The sequence below is a fragment of the Periplaneta americana genome, chromosome 16 (assembly GCF_040183065.1).
Source record: "Periplaneta americana isolate PAMFEO1 chromosome 16, P.americana_PAMFEO1_priV1, whole genome shotgun sequence".
In the NCBI taxonomy this organism is placed as follows: domain Eukaryota; kingdom Metazoa; phylum Arthropoda; class Insecta; order Blattodea; family Blattidae; genus Periplaneta; species Periplaneta americana.
Genome location: NC_091132.1, coordinates 150,936,380 through 150,959,302, shown reverse-complemented (window position 1 = coordinate 150,959,302; position 22,923 = coordinate 150,936,380). Strand labels below are relative to the sequence as shown.

At 36.5% G+C, this 22,923-nt stretch overlaps 2 protein-coding genes across 8 annotated transcripts in view; one reads left to right on the top strand and one right to left on the bottom strand.

Moving 5' to 3' along the window:
- The window catches only part of LOC138691332 (zinc finger protein ZFP2-like), a 229,103-nt gene that overhangs the window by 144,600 nt on the left and 61,580 nt on the right, over window positions 1-22,923 (bottom strand). The gene's annotated exons all lie outside the window — the stretch shown is intronic.
- Window positions 9,282-22,923, top strand: part of LOC138691334 (golgin subfamily A member 6-like protein 26) — a 17,079-nt gene continuing 3,437 nt past the window's right edge. Inside the window, exons 1-8 of one of the 7 annotated variants that reach the window (XM_069813218.1) lie at window positions 9,282-9,446; window positions 12,559-12,820; window positions 14,402-14,476; window positions 14,693-14,764; window positions 15,044-15,109; window positions 18,394-18,468; window positions 18,680-18,784; window positions 21,554-21,619. In XM_069813218.1, the coding sequence (XP_069669319.1) occupies window positions 12,560-12,820; window positions 14,402-14,476; window positions 14,693-14,764; window positions 15,044-15,109; window positions 18,394-18,408 (489 nt within the window). In that variant the 5' untranslated portion in view covers window positions 9,282-9,446; window position 12,559 and the 3' untranslated portion in view covers window positions 18,409-18,468; window positions 18,680-18,784; window positions 21,554-21,619. Of the gene's footprint in view, window positions 9,447-12,558; window positions 12,821-14,401; window positions 14,477-14,692; window positions 14,765-15,043; window positions 15,110-16,014; window positions 16,932-18,393; window positions 18,534-18,679; window positions 21,620-22,923 lie in introns of those variants that run through there. The other 6 variants (XM_069813219.1, XM_069813220.1, XM_069813221.1 and 3 more) reach the window with 6 other exon arrangements.

Genomic DNA, 22,923 nt, shown 5'->3' with positions numbered 1-22,923 from the left:
AGGGGAAGGGGTGCAATAAGAGAGTATGCTACCGAAGCAGTGGTTGTTACATAACTCGAGACGCGACTAAGGAAGCAGCGTTGCAACATCTAATAGAGTACGACAGTTAAACGTCCCACTTACGATCTATGTTGTCCACACCTGTGGAGTAACGTTTAGCGCGTCTGGCCTCGAAACCAGGTTCGATTCCCTGTCGGGGCAAGTTACCTAGTTGAGGTTTTTTCCGAGGTTTTCCCTCAACCCAATATGAGCAAATGCTAGGTAACTTTCGGAGCTGGACCCCGGACTCATTTCACCGGCATTATCACCTTCATCTCATTCAGACGCTAAATAACATAAGTTGTCGATTAAGTGTCGTAAAATAAACTAAAAAACAATTTATGTTTATTTTCACTACTAACATTTGTCATTCTTTTTAGCCTATTATTATTATTATTATTATTATTATTATTATTATTACCATCGATTATTGATCAGACTTTTTGTATTCGACAGATATTGAAGAAAAATGGGAGTGTAAGGGTACAGTACATCAGTTATTCATAGATTTCAGAAAGGCATATGACTCGGTTAAAAGAGAAGTTTTATATTATATTCTTATTGAATTTGGTATTCCCAAGAAACTAATTCGATTAATTGAAATATGTCTCAGTAAAACGTACAGCAGAGTCCATATAGGTCAGTTTCTATCTGATGCTTTTCCAATTCACTTGCCGGCTAAAGCAAGGAGATGCACTATCACCTTTACTTTTTAACTTTGCTCTAGAATATGCCATTAGGAAAGTTCAGGATAACAGACAGGGTTTGGAATTGAACGGATTACATCAGCTTCTTGTTTATGCGGATGACGTCAATATGTTAGGAGAAAATCCACAAACGATTAGGGAAAATACGGAAATTTTACTTGAAACAAGTAAAGCGATAGGTTTGGAAGTAAATCCCGAAAAGAGAAAATATATGATTATGACTCCTTACCAGAATATTGTACGAAATTTGGAGATTTATCCTTCGAACAGGTGGAAAAATTCAAATATCTTGGAGCAACAGTAACAATTACAAATGACACTCGGGAGGAAATTAAACGCAGAATAAATATGGGCAATGCCTGTTATTATTCGGTTGAGAAGTTTTTTGTCATCCAGTCTGCTGTCAAAAATCTGAAAGTCAGAAGTTATAAAACAGTTATAATACCGGTTGTTCTGTATGGTTGTGAAACTTGGACTCTCACTTTGAGAGAGGAACAGAGATTGAGTTTCGTAGGAAAATCTTTGGGGCTCAGAGGGATGAAGTTACAGGAGAATGAAGAAAGTTACACACCGCGGAACTGCAAGCATTGCATTCTTCACCTCACATAATTAGGAACATTAAAACCAGGCATTTGAGATATGGGCAGGGTATGTAGCACGTATGGGCGAATCCAGAAATGAATATAGGGTGTTAGTTGGGAGGCCGAAGGGAAAAAGACCTTTGGAGAGGCCGAGACGTAGATGGGATGATAATATTAAAATGGATTTGAGGGAGTGAGGTTTGATGATAGAGAGTGGATTAAACTTGCACAGGATAGAGACCGGTGGTGGGCTTATGTGAGGGCGGCAGTAAACCTGCGGGGTCCTTAAAAGCCATTTGAAAGTAAGTATTATTAGTATTATTAAAATTATTATTATTACTGTATTATTATTATTATTATTATTATTATTATTATTATTATTATTATTATTATTATTATTATTAAACCGTCAGTGAACGTGCCGTGGAAAGTTACGTAACTGCAAGGGTTGAATCTCTCAGACCCATTTTCTAAATATGAAAAAAGTATGTTTATTTCATTCATATTATAACAGTTTCATTCTCCTATACAGTTAACATAATAAAATAGTGAATTTCACAAATTTTATAGTAGTATAACCTATAACAATTGAGTTATATTTTTTTATCAATACAGTAATTCGCAATCTGTGCCTTGTGTCGTTTTTTGCACTGCACTTAAAATGATATCCAATGTAGGGGATATGTGATAGTTGTAACATTCATAAATAGTGCGTCGTATTATATCACGTCCGAAATCAGTAAGTTTCTTGAATTTCGTAACTGTTTGTAATGGAGTCTGAATTTTTTTTTTTTTTTGGGAGTGTTATACTCGATTATATTGATAGATATCATTTTCATCAGTAATGATCTTGAAATACCTGTAGCGTGAACAGTTGCAGCAATTGGCAAATCACATTTCCCTTTTCCTTGCCTTTATAAATATCCAGCTTGTCTCTCTAGAGAATGACCTCTTCTAACAATTATTGTAGGCCCTAATCACTATGTTGTTCACTCTATCCAACAGATTCCCATGGTCGCCATATATTTCACTAATTCCTGTGAACACTAAGAAAACTGAAAAGATAATGCAAACTGTGTGCACTCCAAGTTGTTACAGAACTGGCAACTATGGGGTGTTTACCTCTGCGCGGGGCGAAGGGAACAGCAGAAACTTGTGTTGTCTTCTGCTTTCAGCCCTCACCCCCTGGATTTTCTCCGAGCGAACGTAAAATAATTCTGAATTATAGTAGGCTTTATCAAAGTGTGTTTATTTTTGTCTAAAACTGTAATTTGTGGCCTGCAATTACTAAACAAAACCAAAAAAGAAAAAACGTTGTGTAGGCACATTCTGATTGGCTGAACTGTGTCCAACACAAAACAGCCCTCTGCCTGTGGTGGTTGGAACCTTAGCTCTGTTTAGGTGAGTGACGACGCGAGGCGCATGTGCGGTTGGGTCCTGCGTTCGATGCGGTGAGTCACAATTCAAGATTTCTTTTTCTGTAAATTAGACAAACCAAGTAGTTTGCAAACCCGTAGAGGACGATGTGTTAGGACAGAAGTACGAAACTGATTTAAAGTGAGTCTTGATTTACAACTTATAGATGTAATAGACAAGAGAACGTAGTTCGAATTAGAGAATAAGTTACATGCGAATTTCAGCTTTGCTGTCCGTGTGCTTTACGTGTTTAATAGGCTTTAATTTGGATCTGGAATTACATTAATAAATGTTTGAGAACACTCGAAAATTAAAGTGTGATATAGCCTGCGATGAAATTTGATATGAGAGCTAAATAGACCTAGAATTTTAATTTCCATGTTTAAAAAAATAAACAAATTTAAATCAAATGGCGTCTGTGAATATAAACTTAACGCAAGCAATAGACCCGACAATGCACGATCTGTAATAGGCTATACAGTATATCTACTAAGGGAGTTTACATTACAAAAACCAGCTATTACGGCTGGATGTATCATTGTGCTAACCATACAATAACTCAGTACTGGTTGGATGATCGTTCACTTCTGCTGAGGCATGTGCACGTGAGGCCTGCAAGCGCTTGATCATCCTTAACTCTCTCTGGTTTGTGTCATGAAAAAAACGGAGAAAAAGACATAATTAGTTCTTAAATGACCTTGTGGCAATTAGCTACTATGTTGTTTGGCGAAATTCAATTTGACGAGACGTGGCTCAGGATTTACCACGTGATTACCTGTCATTCGCCTTACAGTTGGAAAGAACTTCAGAAAAACCTAAGATATACAATAATTTCCAAGCATGTTTCTGATAAGATTAATTCAGCTGGTACCCTTAAGTTAGAACGTTTTATGACAGAGCTTCGTGATTACCAGCAGAACCAATTCCTGTTGTAGGAAGTTGCAGAATCCCAGTTAGTTACGGAAAATAATCTGTTGAACTAACAGCAATTGTCACTGAAAGATCAGCTACCAACTTTCTAGTATAGAACGGTCTGAATCTTTGGTTATCTGCATCATTGGAATAAATGTGATTGATACAGATATTTCATCATTTGTAGTAGTTTACAGTGAATTATTCGATGTAAGTCTTGGATGTTACACTGGACATGCTGTTTCACTTCCAATTGATCCATTATTCACCCCAATTCGTCACAGAATACGTACTGTCCCCTTTGGACTAAAGGAGAAAGTTGATGCAGAGTTAGATCGCCTAATTAAATTGAAAATAATTGAACCAGCAGGATGTGCTAATGGTCCACTCCAGTCGTTCTAGTGTTGAAACCAAATGCTTGGTTGAGAAAATGTGGTGATTATAAATAGACTCTTAATAAAGCATCACAAGCTCATTCCCTACAGAATCCCAATAAAAATAATTTGCTATCCACTTTAAGTGACGGTAAATTTTTTTCACGAATAGAATAGCAAATGCATATTTACATTTTCAGTTGATAAAATTTCTGCAAAAGCTCAAACTAAAAATACGTATCGTGGTGCATTTAAAGTTGATAGGTTAGAATTCCGTCTTTTCACTGCACCTGGGCTATTTCAAGATCTGATACAAAGCATTTTACATAGCGTTACTGAATTGTTACCCTTTTCGACGACATTTTTTCTGTGCTGATTCAGCTCTTGAAATGCTTAATAAACTTAAAAGTAATATTCATACGCTTATGTGAAAAGGGTCTTCCCTTACGTAAAGAACAATGTCAATTCTTTGTAGAGAAAGTGGCATGTGTAGGATTCAAGATTACTAAAGAAGGCACTTCTGTGATTGAAGAAATAGTAGAGTCAGTTAAAAAAGCGCCTACACATAGAAATGTTATCGAAGTTCAAACTATCGTGGGAATGCTACCATCAGTTTGTTTCCAATAAAGCATCTATTGCTGATCCGTTGCATGGACCCCTGGATAAGGGTACTAAATGGAAGTGGATATCCATTCATCACGAAGCTTTTGAAAAATTTAAAGAATTGTTGTCATCTAAACAAGTCCTTGCTCATTACGATCTTCACAAGCCATTGGTTCTAGTTTGTGATACATCTCCTTATGGAATTGGCGCGGTTTTGTGACATAAGGAAAAGGATGACGAGAAACCTATCGCATATTATTCAAGAACACTGACTAGTCAGGAGCGACGCTACGCACAGATCGATCGGGAAACATTAACGGTCATTGCGGATATTCTTTATGGTCGTCGATTGATTATAATCAGTGATCATAAACCATTGTTAGGATTATTTCGAGGAGATAGTTCAACTCCAACAATAGTATCGCCTGGAATATTATGCTGGTGTCTTTCATTACAAGCATATGATATCGACTCGAACATCGACTAGGCACTCAAATTCGCATTGCTGATGGTTTAAGTACCTAGCTATCCAGATGCTACAACTGCGACTGGGCCGGTTATTGCTTTCTTGGAACATCCGATTATTTTTCCAATAGCATCATCTGATATAGCTACAGAAACTGCCAGGCATGACATTCTTTCAAGAGTCCATAGATCTACTTATGTAAAAGATGATTGGTTCAGAGGAAAGGTATTTGGTGCATTTATTCATAGATACTTGGAACCCTCACTACAAGATGGTTGTTTGTTACAGGATTCAAGAGAAGTAGTTCCTCCCCTCTCCCTAGTCTTCAAAATAGTGTACTAAAATTACTCCATAATGGCCATCCAGATATTTTCAATATGAAAAGTTTCGGTCGTAGCTAAATATGTTTGGTGGCCTCGCTTTGGTGCATCGGTTGAGGGTATTGTTAAAATCTGTACAGTTTGTCAGCTGCCACTACCTAAGCTGCCTAAGGAAACTGGCTCATCGCGGGGGGAAAAGAATCCAAATTATATATTTGACTTGATAATGAATTATCTAGGCCGTTCCGGAGACAAAACTTCCTAGTTTTAGATGATTCTTTTTCTAGATGGGTGGAAGTTGTGCGGCTTAAGGTATATGTACACCCACAAAACGCAAAAAATAATGAAAAGTTAGAAAATTTTAAAAAAATATAACTATTTTAATAGAGAATTTTCTACCCTTTAACGTGACATAAGAATTTTCGATTTATGCCTTATGGTTTTTCAGATAAGTCCCATTTTCCAAAATTCTGCGTCATCAGCCACGGTCACGTCTACTAAGATCACTCCAAAAGTAATGCACAACATTTTTTAAATTTATTTTTTATTCTAAACCTTTGCAATTTATGGAGGTCATAGATACATTCTTCCCCCTTTGTATTCAAATTTAATTTAAGTCGTTCCCGTGAGTAGCACTTCTTGAAGTTGGCTGCTGTACTTGACATTCGTCAGAAGCAACGTGCTGTTATCGAGTTCCTGTGCTGTGAGAACGAGACGGTGGGGAACGTTCACAAGAGGCTGAATAAAGGTGTATGGAGATGCAGCTGTCGATCATAGTACGGTTAGTCGGTGGGCAAGCAGATTATATTGTGAAAGAGGTCACGCCAATATTCGGGATACTCCTTGCAGTGGAAGACTCTGCACTGCACGAAGACGTGACAACGTGCAGCGCTTGAACAACATGGCTGTGGCTGAAAACCTGTAACAGTGAAAGAATTGTCACTCCAAGTTGGAATAGAAGAAGCAATTGTGTGCAGAGTATTGAAACAGGTGGGGTTAAAAAGGTTTGTGCCAGGTGGGTTCCGAGGATGTTAACAGAACCCCACAAAGAAACCAGAAAAACATTGTGCAGCGAACTTTTGGACCAGTATGAGAATGGTGGAGATGAATTTCTTGCAAGAATTGTGACAGGAGATGAAACATGGCTCCACGATTTTGGCCGGAGATAAAGAGGCAGACAATGGAGTGGCATCATGCAAATTCACCGAAGAAAAGAAATTCAAAACTGTGCCTTTGACAGGAAATGTTATGGCTACTATGTTTTTCGATTCAGAAGGACTCTTGCTTGTGAACATCATACCACACGGAACCACCTTTAATTCTGATGTATATGTGACAACTCTCAAGAAACTTCAAGCACGACTGAGTCGTGTTCGACCACATCGGGAGAACCAGAATGTTCTGCTATTGCACGACAACGCATGGCAACATGTCAGTCACGAAACCACAGACCTGATCAGAAAACTTGGATGGACAACACTGAAACATCCGCTTTACAGTCCTGATCTGGCATCATGCGTTTACCATCGCTTTGGTAAACTGAAGAAACGAGGTTTGAAGATGATGACTGCCTCGTGCACGCTACTAAAGAGTGGCTCAGACATATTGGTCCAGACTTTTATCGTGCAGGTATACAGGCCCTCATTCCAAGGTGGTGTAAGGCAGTCGAAATGTGCGGGGATTATGTGGAAAAGTAAGTATTGTTTCTGAAGGATGTATCTACATTCTATGAAAGTAGCAAAGTTGTAGGATAAAAATGTAATGTTGAAATAAATATTGTGGATTATTTTTGGAGTGATCCTCGTAGCTGTCAATCCCCTCGTCCAGCATTGCTTAAAAAATAAACTTCTTTCTAGTCCCGAAATAGATGCATAGATATCAGGGCATGATCATTAGATTGAAAACACGATTTATATAATGAAGTAATTTATAATCTTCTACTGTTAGTCATAAAATTGTAAATTTGTGTGTCAGTGATGATGTACGTCATTTTAATAAGAGTCCAAAAGTAGGAATTAAAATTCTGAGGAGGATGGCATAAACCCTGGAAAACACCATCGCAGGATTTGTTGCATCAATAGGAAATAAGGACAAAAATGCCAAAAAAACATTCAACACCTGAAGTTAAAACAAGGAGGAGGTATTTGAGAGGCAGAAAGAAGCTGAAACTGGGCCGAAATGAAGCTGCTTAAGGGGTGACATATGATGATGGAGTCTTCTAGGCTTTGAAAGTTTGTGGCTCATTTCCTGCAAATAGTAATTTTTGAATATTTATTACTTTTAAACATGATATCTCACCCAAATATGGTGATACCAAGAAGATATTGGTGTCATTTTGAAGCTTAGTGACTGACAATGACCAAGTAATATTTATATAGTTAATAATTATCTATGGATTTTTTACATGATTTATGCAACATAAAATATTAATATAAGTTACATATATGGTAGTATTTAATTAATGTAAATAAAAAAAATATCTATACGTCAGGCACTAAAGAATAATTTTAGTTATAAAACCGTGAAGAAACTGTGGCTCTATCTTAAAAACTGCATGAGCTATCGTGTTTCAAGTTATATGTCAAAATTATGAACAAAATAATTTTTATAAACAATTTAAACATACTTCCAAGGGATCTGTTCACTTCATCCTCTTTCTGGTACCATTCTCAATTGTATAAAAATATTACAGAGCAAAATAATGCAAAACAAAAATTTTTGTATGTAAAGGTGTAGCCTATATATACCTTAAGTCTTCAAACACTCAAGCCGTTATTGTGTCACTCAGACGTATTTTAGCCTGACATGTTTTGCCATCAACAGTAGTCACTGATAATGGCACACCATTTACTTCAATGGAATTCAATATGTTCTTACAACAGAATCTTCTAATTGATCAGTCGAACGTCAAGCTCGTGAAGTGCAGAACTCGTTGAGGAGGCTCGTTATTGAATCTTGGGAAGTTCGATTATCAAGATTTTTTCTAAGGCAGCACACTGCCACGAATGTCAATGGATCTACACTAGGGGAGCTGCTTAGGGGAAGGATCAGATCAAACCAAATGATTTCCATTACAGTAATAATAATAATAATAATAATAATAATAATAATAATAATAATAATAATAATAATAATAATAATAATTCTGTGAGACGATCTTTTAACGTTGGAAACTGTGTTTAGTCAAAAATCTTCTCCCGAAACCCTACCTGTGTAGCTGCAGTCATTTCTAAATATATGGAAATCTATCTCTATGAATTAAATTATAAATTATTAATAGTAAAAAACGGTATGTAGATCAGTTACGGAAACATGTATGAATCATCTGAGAGGGAAGGAGTGTTATATCTGAGTTATGGTGTGTGGGCTTCGGCCATTGTTGTTGTTGACATCGGATTCCATATCTGCAATAAAAATAATTTCTTGCAATTTCATTCTTTGTGTTTTAATGTATTTAATAGGAGCGAAGGAAAATGTGTTCATAGAAATGAGATTTCGTGCACTAATGAATTAAGAAGGACAGAATCTTTATCACAAGGTGAGTGGATTGTGCAACCTCTCTGAACACGATAACAAGCTGTTAACTTGTGGTACCAGTCACGTGATTTATCTCTACTGATATCTTATTAATATTTATTTTAAAATGAAAGTCATTGCGTTATCCTATCGTTACATTGGAACTTTATTTAATAATAATAACAATCCTTTTTCCTATTGGCTATCTTCAAGCGCCACTTGTATGATCTCCTCTTCCATGCTTGTGTAAGCTATCTTGTGTAAGCTTTATCTAGCTATTTGTTAATCGGCAGATAAGGCACTATATAACTCTTCAGAATCAGGGCTACATCACTACTCATTCTCGCTTTCAACGAAGTGGTTTTTTGGTTCGAAATTCTACAATTTTCTCTCCGTGTATAAAGTCTGTGGACGATTGTGTTCGGATTTGACTAGAACTCCGTCACTGTTGCTAGCACCGCTCTTCCTTCGTTTCGCTCAGTGTTAACGTAGCTTCAATTTCAATTCGCAAGGTAAGTTCTGGCTGTGTGACAACAGCTTCTTCTTCTTCATAATGATATAGGCTAACAACGGTATGGAACTGATAAAGAATGGCGGACTGGAATTCCTGTTTCATCCATTTCTCTCAGCTTCGAAAATAGAATCACCAAGTTACAAAGCCACTCTCGATCTTTAAGCATAACTTATTTCAACATCGAAAGTAGAAGCACAAAGTCACAAAGCCACTCTTTATCTTTAAGCATAACGTATTTCAGTTCCGAAAGTAGAAGCACTAAGTCACAATGCCACTCTCGATATTTAAGCATAGAGTATTTCAACTCCGAAAGTAAAAGCACTAAGTCACAAAGCCACTCTCGATATTTAAGCATAGCGTATTTCAACTTCCGAAAGTAGAAGAACTAAGTCACAAAGCCACTCTCGATATTCAAGCAGAGCATATTTCAACTCCCAAAGTAGAAGCACTAAGTCACAAAGCCACACTCGATATTTAAGCATAGAGTATTTCAACTCCTAAAGTAGAAGCACTAAGTCACAAAGCCACTCTCGATCTCTAAGCATAGCATATTTCAGCTCCGAAAGTAGAAGCACTAATTCACAAAGCCATTCTCGATATTTAAGCATAGTGTATTTCAACTCCGAAAGTAGAAGCACTAAGTCACAAAGCCACTCTCGATCTTTAAGCATAGCATATTTCAGCTCCGAAAATAGAAGCACTAAGTCACAAAGTCATTCTCGATATTTAAGCATAGTGTATTTCAACTCCGAAAGTAGAAACACAAAGTCACAAAGCCACTCTCGATCTTTAAGCATAGCATATTTCAACTCAGAAAGTAGAAGCACTAAGTCACAAAGCCATTCTCGATCTTTAAGCATGGCATATTTCAGCTCCGAAAATATAAACTCTAAGTCACAAATTCACTCTCGATCGCTAAGCAGGACACTTCGGAAGCATAAAATATTTCAGCTCCGAGAATGTATTTTCCTTTTAATTTCAGTTACAACGGGAAACTTCTGTATATTCATACATTTATTCCTCCAAATAGTCTAAACTCCCGCCATTCGAGCTATTAAACAATGACATCACGGAAGTTAGATGTTAAGCGTCTGTTGCGTGTTAATAGCCGGCCTGCCTCGGTGTCGAACCCGGTGTGCAGAGAAGGAACCCCCTCCAAACATTGCCCTCTCCACCACCTCTGTGTACAGGGAAATGTATCAGAGGCTGGGCAGCTAGAGGTCGATTAAGCAAACTTAGCCATTTCAAGTTTAAATCTAGCATATTTAGAGTGACCCTTGGCTATAAATATTGAAGAATGTTGATAGTCTGAAATATTGGATGTTTTATGTAACTGTTTGGCAAGAATCTGTTCTTCTTTTTGTTAAATATTTGTCTCTATGTCATACGAAAATGGAGCTCATATGAAACCATTAATAGAAAATTTCATGTCATGAATGCTTTTAAAATTCAGTATCGTCGTATTGTTTGACTAATTTTGGATTAAACGAATGCAAGAATACCTCGAGTTTGATAAAGCATTTCTTAATTTTTAGAACATTTGCAAGACAAATAAGTTCTTAGTGTATGATTGCCACCAAAATAAAAGTGAAAATTTGACAATGGCAACAGCTTTTGAATATAGAGTTCAGATTTGAGAAGATATATTCTCTAGTGCAGACACATTTACAATATTAATAATTTTTTAGTTTATAATTAGTTTTATTTCAACGTTTTTTATCTTTATGTTTCAAAATGTATATTAGTAAGTCTTTTTGTTTTATTTTGTATATCACCTCACGACACACTCAGCTCTATACACGACCCACAATATGTCACGACCCCCACTTTGGTAACCACTGCATGTATTATTTATTGTAATCGTATGCAACTAGGCCAAAGTGTGTGAAGAATTTTTTTTCAGTTTACATAGAGAGATAAGAAATAAAATGTTTTGCGGAATTCTGTTAACAAATACAAGTTAATTGAAGCTAAGGAACATGCTTTTTTAAATATTGTTTTACTCAATCTTGAGGGCTAATTCTTATTTGTAGCCTATAATAATTAAATGGCTGTTGTTTGGTCAACACTTTGAAGACAGGTTGCAATCTCATATATGACACCATAAGGCATCATTCGTATGTCAACTAAGCCAGGAGACCTCCACTGCATACATCGCTGACTAGCTACATGTTGCACTAGTCATACTTCAGATGCATAAAAACACTTGTTCTTCCTCTGACACATATCGTCAAGAGAGATGTACTGTCTGATAATAGGCCTACATATCAGCCATAATCTCAGTCAGAAGTGATAGTTAAATATACAGTTTTCTATTATTTAATATAAACTATTCCATCAACGAATCCTGGCTTCACACCACAAAAAATTTCTCTAAATTGATCGTGACCAAGTCTTACGTTTTTTTCATCAGAATTTGGTCACTCTATTTCTCTAACATAAATATTATTTAAAGTCGTTATGCAATAATGCATTTCGTATCTCTTCAATTTGTTATAAACGTCTTAAATTGGTTGTCAGGAAAGCATAACTTAACAGAATAGTTTTTTTTTAGTTATCTAGCATATTTATTACAAGATGAGTTGTGAATGCTGCCATTAAAACGTGTTGTAGGGCAATGTTATGTTTGCGAGAAAACAGTAGGCCTTCTCTGCTCCGAACATAAGAAAAATTATTCAGTAATTGTAAGGAAGTCAATAAACGTTAATTATATGCCTGCTGAATAAGAATTTAGATCTGTTTGTGGCTATCCACCTATGCATGGTAAGGAATATAACCTAATCATGTCACCATGATATTCTGAAGCTAATAGGCTAAAGTACCTAGGCATGCAGATGAGTACAATAACTTCTGTCACAGTCTGAGAACAAGTTGTACACAGCTGAAGCAAAGGGAAGCTCTTGTCAGGAAGCTGCATCCTTCACAGCCACAATCCCACTCATTCTTTGCACATTCATTACAGCCTGAAGAGAATATAACTAGTCTACGTTTCATTACAAGGTCACAAGTGAATACAAATGATATTTAAAGATAATTAATTGTTGTTATGGAGTCGCATAAAGATAATTAATTGTTGTTATGGAGTCGTATTTTTTGTTTGGGCTGTGCAGGATGGCAAACTCAGTTTCAATTCCTGAGCTGAAGGATCTAGTCAAGACCCTGGAGGAGGAAGTCCTGCCACTCATTGAGAAGGTGAAGAACCTCAATGAGGTGCAGGATGGGATATCCTCAATCGACCTCCAAACAGGGAAGGAAGACAAAGGAGCGGTGAAGAACAAGGAATCTGAGGGGATGGAAGTTGTGAATTCGAAGGAGAAGGAACTGCTAAACAAACAGGAAGAACTCAGAAAAATGTACAAACAATTAGAAAAGGTAAGAGATCGTCAGTTGTCTGTAGTTAACATAGTAACAGCAAGAAGAACGTAAATTAATCAAGATTAATTAGAGCAGTGGTTAAGGTTTCTTTTGACATATTTTCTTATGCAAACTATATTCTATTGAGAAAGTGAGTGACTTGAAAGCTGAAGAGAAGGCAAGACCATATCTGTAGTCTTTGAATCTTAGAAATACTCCCACACTACATACGGAATTGACGTCTGATTCGAATTGCGTTATTTCGGGTTCGAATGAACGTGAGAGATGAAATAAATTTACTATTATACACGCGATTAATTATTAATTATCAATCATTTCATAAAACTGGTCTACATATTTTTATTACTTATATGAGTTTATTGTTTCCTGCATTTCTTAAAATAATATTTATGTATCATGATAATTTCCATTGGTCTGATTAACGTCAACATAGATGGACAATGGGACTACTACAAAAACGTTTCTTCGTGCACAACCCACGCTATATTTTAAATTCGCTTGTAGTGATTTATTAAATGATGTATTCAAGATTAATTTAGGAATACATTAGACCAATTATTCTTGCACTGAAAACGGATGCTCCCTAGACCAAATCATCCCATTTTAATTATCTAAATACAATAGGATTTGAAAACATTTTGAAAGATTTCTGAATTTAAATACTTTTATAGTCACAATCATGCCATAGTATGAAAGAACAATTTCACAACCTCGATCGGGATTCGAACCTGCGACTTCCTGTACTCCGGTCAGGCGCTCTACCAACTGAGCTATCGAGTTCGTCTCACGCTAAACGCTCGGAATCATCCTTTCATACTGGCGACTCTGTTATAGAGTACTGTCCACAGCGTCATTAATATGTCACATCAACGGACGTATATACGTCATCCAACATCGTAAGATGAAGATTAAAAGATTTATCCTTGCTCTTTGGACAAGAATGATCGTATTCTAATTACTTAAATACAATTGGAACTAAGAAGCATACTAAAATGATTAATCTTGCACCAAAGTTCGATGCGCTCTGGATCAAGTGATGATGTATTAATAACTTCGTAGATATTTATGTTATTTTATGAAGTTGTTATGACTGCTTCCTATTTATAATAGTAGGCCATCATATGACTAGCGCTCAAAGAGATGAAGGTCGGTGTTTTGGATTGCCCACAAGCCACGAGTTGTTGCTTTGCTAATTATTCAGTATGCAGTACGGAACTGTTGCCTAATAAGTAGGCCTATATAACTTTGGCAATGCTCACATCGTGTCTCTCTTTTTTTATAGAGTGGCATGTTAAAATATTGAGTTTATTTTCAAAGATATAAGTACTTTTTCCCGTAGGCATGTGGTATGGGAAGATATCGATTTTTCATCCATATTTTCAAAAGTTCAAAGTGAACCCACGATACATTTTTCATACAGGTCACACTCATTTTATAGTACCGGTAGTTTTCTTTTCAGCTATTTTGTGTGTGTGTGTGTGTGTGTGTTATTTCCTATTAATTCATAATCACACACTTCTTTCTGTCAAACTGAAACCTAGCTAAGTGACAGCTAGTCTGAATCTGTCTTTATTACAGTTACAGGACGAAAAAGTCAAGCAGCTGACACAGGAACACGAGGAGGAGAAAAAGTTGTGGCTCCAGGAGGAAGAAGTAAGTGATGAGCTGTTGCCATGGTTACACTTATCAGAGGTATTCCTCAGCCCCATTCATTCAATGCGTAGTTGTAGTTGTTTTGTTGGTGCTTTTAACATTGGATGATCATCAGCATTATCAATATAGTAACTGTCACTTTGCCTTCATGAAATCTTGTGCTTTTACTCAATCACCACAATGAGCTTTCTCTGAAGCAGTTTGTTTTTGTTACAGTTTAGAGAAAGAAAGATGGAAAGGCTGGAGAATGATTTGATAGATTGCGAGTACCGGCTGCAATGCAAAATAGTAAGTGATGAACTGTTGCCATGGTTACGTTTACCAGAGTGATTCCTTGAAATACAGTCAGTAATTAAGTTACATAGTTAACTTCAATTAGTTTTTTTGCACAGTAATGTATCACATAGGTACTCTTATTTGAAATACAGTACAGATTATTATATCATAATTATTGCCTATATCACCATCACCACCGTAGTCATCATTTTTGCCTGATTTCTTTTTACAACCTTATGCTTCTAGACAACGTAACTTAGCTTCCTCTGAATCAATTCGTTTTGATTACAGTGTATAGAAGAAGATCTGGTAAACCTCGAAGAAGAACTGGAAGAGAAGCGACGCCAACAGGAAGCGGTAAGTAATGAGCTGTTACCATATTTACAGTTAAGAGATGATTTCTGTTGATTTCTTTCAGTTATTGCACACAGTTTTTCGTGCGAAGTTGATGAACTCTAAGTTCATTTTCCGATAATTATTTTCATCATCGTTGTTGTAGTTGTTTTCCCTATGAATCCTGTGAATGAATGAGGAAGAAAATGAGGGGGGAAAAGCTAAAGGAAACAAGAGTGCTGCTCCTAACTTATAGCAGTTGTAGCAGAATGTTTGGAGATTTAATGAATTTCACCAGCAACAGAAGAAGTGCAAACAACACATCTCTGAAGAATGTTAAGTCTGCACGAATTTTGTTCTTCATTCGTGAGATTTGGTTGTAATAGAAGTAGAGAAGTAAATTGATACAAGCTGTGACTTTCTGCAGTTACTGCTACAAGAACTTTTAAAACGCATAGCGTGTAAGTGGGGTTCAAAGTTCCAGTACCTTGAGCCTTCAAAGAATTTCGAATTTTACAGTGAAGTGGATATTATATTCTGCTACCCACACTCGAGAACCAGATTCATACAATGAAAAGCTCATGTGGAATTTGTGATGAACAGAATTTGGAAATATAATTACAAAATACAGCCTATCCGTTGCTTCTAAAATTAATAAGCAGTTTGTCATGACTTACAAAATTATTCATTTCCTGTATACATAGAAATTGAAGTATAACTACTTACTATGAAGGCAGATTGTGCAGTTACTTAACGAAGAATTGCCCAGTGTAAATTCGTCATTTATCCCTACATACTTCAGAACCTTTTTGACATGCTGAGTGTAAATCTGTGATGATGATGATAATAATAATAATAATAATAATAATAATAATAATACAATTAAGAATATAATATTAATAACAATAATGCTTTATTGGTTTTTGCAGATTTAATACCGTAAGACTTTATCTTAAACTCTACGAAAGGATGAGAAATCTGCAATCAGCTGGAGGCACTTAAAGAAAAGTCTTTGGCGTGGCTGTTATTACGTTTAGTCTACATATTGGCCTTGCAAACTACTAATATTCAATGCGTTTGAGTGTTTGAAAGATGTAGACCCATCAGCAAGGAAGGCCAGTATAAGAAGCCAATGGAAATTTGAAAATAGGTTTGCATATTCCAATTTCTCATCTTGAAGGTACTAGTACATTGGAAGTTGTATGATATCCTCTGATTTTGAGCAAAATTGTCATTTATTGGATTTACTTTTCGAATGGGGTAAAGTAGACCTACTGGTACGGTAATAGGGAGTCACAAAAAAAAGTCTTGCCCAAAAATGGTTTCCGCCTCCGAAAATTTGGCCATTTATTTTAGAGTTTACCATGCAAATCGGAATTACGTACTGGGAGGGTATATGGTCCTTGGCCCAAACATCAAAATTCGGATTATATATTGGTATACTATGAGAGGAGGGGAACGATCATTCTCTCTTATCTTATCTTTACCGGGTAGTTATTCGCCAGATGGAATGGTGTATCGGATGATTGGGATATGCGCAGTGGAAGACTTACAAATAAATAGTGTGAATTTTTGTAACAAATATAATTAACAAATAATGGACAACAATTACATGAATGATAGAATGAAAGTAACATCTAAATATGAAGTTAAGTGAACGAAAAGATATTGCAAATTAATCTCAAATACACAATAAACAGATCACTGAACCGTCAAGATTTAACCAAGCTGGACCAATATACCTATAATTCATGATACAATCTATTTAACCAATTCAAAGTAGTAGGTTGCTTACCTATTAAACGTTTGAGCCCTGGAACATTCTCGCAATATATATATATATATATATATATATATATATATATATATATATATATATATATATCCAACAACATATGAGACTTTAACATGAATGCCCAGTCAGTATAACAATTCTTAACACGTACCTCATTACAATTACCATGAAATGCAACTAACAAATTCAACGTATGTATTGACTCAGCATTCCACAAGAGGTAACCCAATATGAAGTCGTCACACGACTGATCAATGTACACATAACTAATTGGACATTAATGTTACATAAACTCTACACATAGTAATAATAATAATAATCTCTGTACCATAACAATCAACTTAATGCCCAAAAGAGAGAGAGAGAGAGAGACGGTAGATAATATATAACCGACTATAGCTTCGAATACGCATACTCGTTTAAATACCAACTGAAACTCAATACATTCGGATTCCTGAATACCAGCGTGTAGAAACTAATGATAACCAATTTGGAGTAGCAAGTACTAGAATAATTACGAGACCCATACTATTCTAGTTTCATTACACCGCCTATTACGATGTAAGCAAAAGAGATCGTAATCACCGCGATATCACCAAAACTGTCTTCGAACTTCAATACAACATCACTCATCACAATTATATATCCTCACATAATCCCAAATACATAAACCAAGACCTATCATCAGCGAGTGATTTCCATACACGATCCACCAATATATCGCAAACACATACAACCAAATATCAAAATAATTTCACAACCCTAATTTAACTACTCCAATAGTAAATCTAATACAACTTATCGCAGCACTGAATCCCAAAATATATTCCAAACAACCTTTCATGTTGCCCGTAGATTCCTGAGTGAAATTAATAATGCACAATTCTCGAACAATCTTACACATCGAACTTAAGTTGCAAAGTGTAGTTTACTATTCGAGCCCTGCTTCCGAAGTGTAGTTGTATATATGAGTCCTAGTTCGTGAGTGTAGTTGTCCGTACGAGCCCTGGATCCTGAGTGAAGTCAAATATAACTGAGCGTAGCCAAGAAACCTCGCCTTTCTCTCTCTTTTGTTTAACAAAACCAACCGGCCAATGGGAAATTAGGTACAAAAATGAAAGGATAAATAGCGCTATCTATGATATGCTGCCGGAGTGAACTCTGTAGGGCGAAATGGCGTACTAGCTGGATGACTGACGCGTCGAGCTCGGCTCAACTATGGTAATTAATCTATGACCCATTTCTTATGAGTTCATTATGAAAATCCAGATGTTTCGGTAGAGGGCCAGCTTATTTTAGAACTAATCATAACTTTCTCTTAACATTTTAGAATAGGCATGATGAGATGTCTCATTTGGAATCCTCTATCTAAACATTTAACGTTTGTAGCTGTTGTTTGTATTCCGGATGTTGTACCGTATACCAGGCAAACTGTTTCCTCCGTGAAACCATCTCCTTCAAGTCAACGTCATCTAACTGAGCTCCCTATAACCCAGAATTGTTTATGTTACAGAGTTACCAGGATTAGCTGGTGAAGCTGAGAGAAGAACTGGAAGCTGAGCGGGAGATGAGGCGCCAGTTGGAAGAAGTGATAGGTGTTACCATGGTTACAGTTACGAGGGAGTTTACAAGCTCCATTCTGTCACTGCATAGGTTATTTCTTTGTTCACTATATCCCCATATGAAGTAATAATAACAGTAATAATAATAACCATCATCATAATCATGGTAGTCATGTTAGTCAAGTTATCACATATCCACCTGAGTTTCCTCTGAACCAGATTTGTTCTGAATTATAGAGTAAAGGGGAAGAACTTCGATTACTGAGAACAGAACTTGAAGCAAAGGACAAGGAATTGAAGGATACGGCAGAGGAACTGCTTGCAGAGCGCCAGAGGGATGATGTAAGTGTGAGCTGTTGCCATGGTTACAGTTAACTTACTAGATGATTTTCAGTAACGAAAAAACACAAACTGTCACAGCTCAGATTGCGACTAGCTGCAGCTGGAGAACAAACTTAATTTCAGTTTCCACACTACTACTACTACTACTACTACTACTACTACTACTACTACTACTACTACTACTACTACTACTACTACTACTACTACTACTACTACTACTACTGCTATAACTGCTACTGCTACTACTACTGCGACTACTACTACCACCACCACCACTACTACTACTATTGTCCACACCTGTGGAGTAACGGTTAGCGCGTCTAGCCGCGAAACCAGGTGGCCCGGGTTCGATTCCCGGTCGGGGCAAGTTACCTTGGTGAGGTTTTTTCTGGGGTTTTCCCTCAACCCAATATGAGCAAATGCTGGGTAACTTTCGGTGTTGGACCCCGCACTCATTTCACCGGCATTATCACCTTCATCTCATTCAGACGCCAAATAACCTAAGATGTTGATAAAGCATCGTAAAATAACCTACTAAAAACTACTACTATTACTATTACTGGTACTACTACTACTACTACTACTACTACTACTACTACTACTACTACTACTACTACTACTACTGCTACTACTGCTGCTACAAATAACAATGTTTATAATACTACTACCACTGCTACTATTACTCTCACTGTTACTACCACTGCTACACTGCTCCGTCGATTTAGTAGAAAGTCAGTGTTCACCTACTTAGATATAACACACGAAGCAAGTTTCCTGCAACCGGCTAGCTTCACCTTTAGGTAGAGCCGTGTACGCGTATCCTCAGGAGTATGCGGGTCTCTCATGGAGTACTGGTACGCATCCCATTGATTAAATTACGTATGTAAAAATGCTCACATATTTATTTTATTATTTTATTGATAATTCATTCATTCATAGGGCACGTCTTTCCCTGCAAACTCAGCATTCTCCACTCTTTCCTATCTTCCTACCGACATTACTGCAATTATCACTACTCTTATTCCTACTGGCGCTACTGCAGTTATCGCTACTGTTATTGCTCCTAACATTTCTGTAGTTATCGCTATTACTATTACTGCTAATACTACTGTAGTTATCGCTACTATTACTACTACTGACTTTACCGTCGTTATCGGTAATATTTCTACTATTGATATTACTACAGTTATAGCTACTGTTACTACTACTGACATTACTGTAGTTATTCGTTCTATTACTACTACTGATACTACTGTAGTTATCGCTACTGTTACTGCTACTGACATTACTGTTGTTATCGGTAATATTTCTACTGTTGATATTACTACAGTTATCGTACTGTTACTGCTACTGACTTTACTGTCGTTAACGGTACTATTTCTACTGTTGATATTATTAGAGTTATCGCTACTGTTACTACTACTGACATTACTGTAGTTATCCGTTCTATTACTAATACTGATACTGCTTTAGTTATCGCTACTGTTACTGCTACTATCTTTACTGTCGTTATCGGTAATATTTCTACTGCTGATATTACTACAGTTATCGCTACTGTTACTACTACTGACAGTACTGTAGTTATCCGTTCTATTACTACTACTGTAGTTATCGCTACTGTTACTGCTACTGATATTATTGTAATTGTCGCTACTGTTATTCCTACTGAAGTTACTGCAGTTATAGCTACTGATATTACTGTAATTAAGTTCCTTACTACTGCTGATATTAGTCTAGTTATCGCTACTGTTACTGCTACTAACTTTTCTATAGTTATCGCTATTATTAATACTACTGAAATTATTGTAGCTATAGCTTTTATTACTGTTATTGACATTCCTGCCGTTATTCTTATTATTGCTACTACTGATATTACTGTAGTTTTTGCTACCGTTACTGCTATCAACATTACTGCAGTTATCACTACTCTTAATACTAGTGACATTACTGTATATGTCGCTACTTTTTGTACAACTGTCATCACTAGTCTATGTTTATCGCTACTGGCACATTTGTATACGCATTTTAATAATAGGTTTACTTGCAGTTTTTTATTGTGTTATTCTGCCCTAGTTTATTATTGGAAACTTCTTTCTGTCAAACTGGAACCTAATTCACTGAAAGCTAGTCTGAACCCGCCTCTGTTCCACTTACACAATGAAAAATTCAAGCAGCTGAGACTGGAATACGAGGAGGAGAAAAAGTTGTGACTCCAGAAGGAGTCAGTAAGTGACGAGCTGTTACCATGGCTACACTTATCAGAGGCATTCCTGAGCTCCTTTCATTCAATGTGTACTTGTGGTTATAGTTTTGGTGCTTTTAACCTTGCATAAACATCATCATTATGATAGATGTCACTTTGCCTTCATAAAATCTTGTGCTTCTACTCAAACTATCACCACGCTGAGCTTTCGCTAAAGCATTTTGTTTTTATTACAGTTTATAGAAAGAAAGCTGGAAATTGTCAAGGAGGATTTGATAGAGTGCGAGTACCGGCTGCAATGCAAAATATTAAGTGATGAACTGTTGCCATGGTTACATTTATCAGAGTAATTAAATTACATAGTTAAGTACAATTAGTTCTATTACATAGTAATGTGTGATAGAAGTGCACTTGTTTCAAATACAAGCTACTATAACATCATTATTACCAATATCACCATCACCATTTGTATCGTAGTCATCATTGTTTCCTGTTTTCCATTTACTATCTTAAGCAACCAGGCAATGTAAATTCGCTTCCTGTGAATTAGTTCGTTTTGATTACAGTGAATAGAGGAAGATCTGGCAAATCTCAGAGTTGAACTGGAAGAGAATCGGCGCCAGCAGGAAGCGGTAAGTGATAAGCTGTTACCATGGTTACAGTTAGGAGAGGGTTTCTGTTGATTTCTTTCACTCATTGAACACAGTTTTTCGTGCGAAGTAGATGAACTCTAAGTTCATTTTCCGATAGTTATTTTCATCATCGTCATTGTAGTTGTTTTCCCTATGAATCCTGTGAATCAATGAGGAAGAAAATGAGGGGGGGGGGAAATAAATGAAACATGACTTCTGGTCCTAACTTATAGCAGTTGTAGCAGAATATTTTGGAGATTTAATGAATTTCACCAGCAACGGAAGAAGTGCAAACAACACATCTCTGAAGAATGTTAAATCGTGCGACTTGGTCGTAATAGGAGAGAAGTTAATTGTTCGAATTTAGGCTATGACTTGTTAAAATTAGGGTACTGCTAAGGGATGTTTGAAAACGCACAGATTGTAGGTATTACGTTCCAGTATGTTGTCTTGAAAAGAATTTAGAATTTGAGAGTCAAGCGAATAAATATTCTGATATTCATGCCGGAGAACCGGGTTCTCAATCTGACAATTTCACCTGGAATTTGTGATGAATAAAATTTTGAAAACATAATTACAAATTACAACCTACCCGTTGCTTCCAAATTTGATAAGCAATTTACCATGACTTACAATTATTGATTTCCTGTATACATAGAATTTGAAGTAAAACTACTTATTATGCAGGCAGATTGTGCACTTACTAAGCGAAGAATGCCCAGGGTAAATTCGTGGCAATTAATTGAATGATAAATATGGGTACTCCATTACATATCAGAATGTAGTCACAGTAGGATAACCGTACTGGCAATATCTTAAAGACGAAAATGGCGATAACTAAGCGACATGAGGCCAAGAACAGTGAGGATGTTTGTGTGAGGGGCTAGCTAAAGTTTGATTTATATGGCGCTGCTTGTATTTGCTTTGAACAAGCTTCCTTATTCGCCGGTCCTAACAAAATTTTTTAATGAAGCTGCTTATTTATTTCACTAGCGTCTTATTTTGAATTCCCATTGACTAAAATATACTCAATGACAAGTTGAACGTGTCCAACATTAAAAAATTAATGCTCAATTAAAGCGATAAGCTAGTTGATTTTACTAGCAGCTTCTAAAGAAATGGAATGTCAGGACTTCAGGGAATGAAATCTGAACAACCGGTGAATACATCTGCCTTCAGTGCAGACAAAACCTGTGATATAGGCAGCTGTCTACAAACCATGTTTGATAAGACGCACGTGTGACATGATGTGTTGTGTCCTTGTCCTGTGTAATTGGATCCTTCAATGCTAGTTTCTTTAAAAT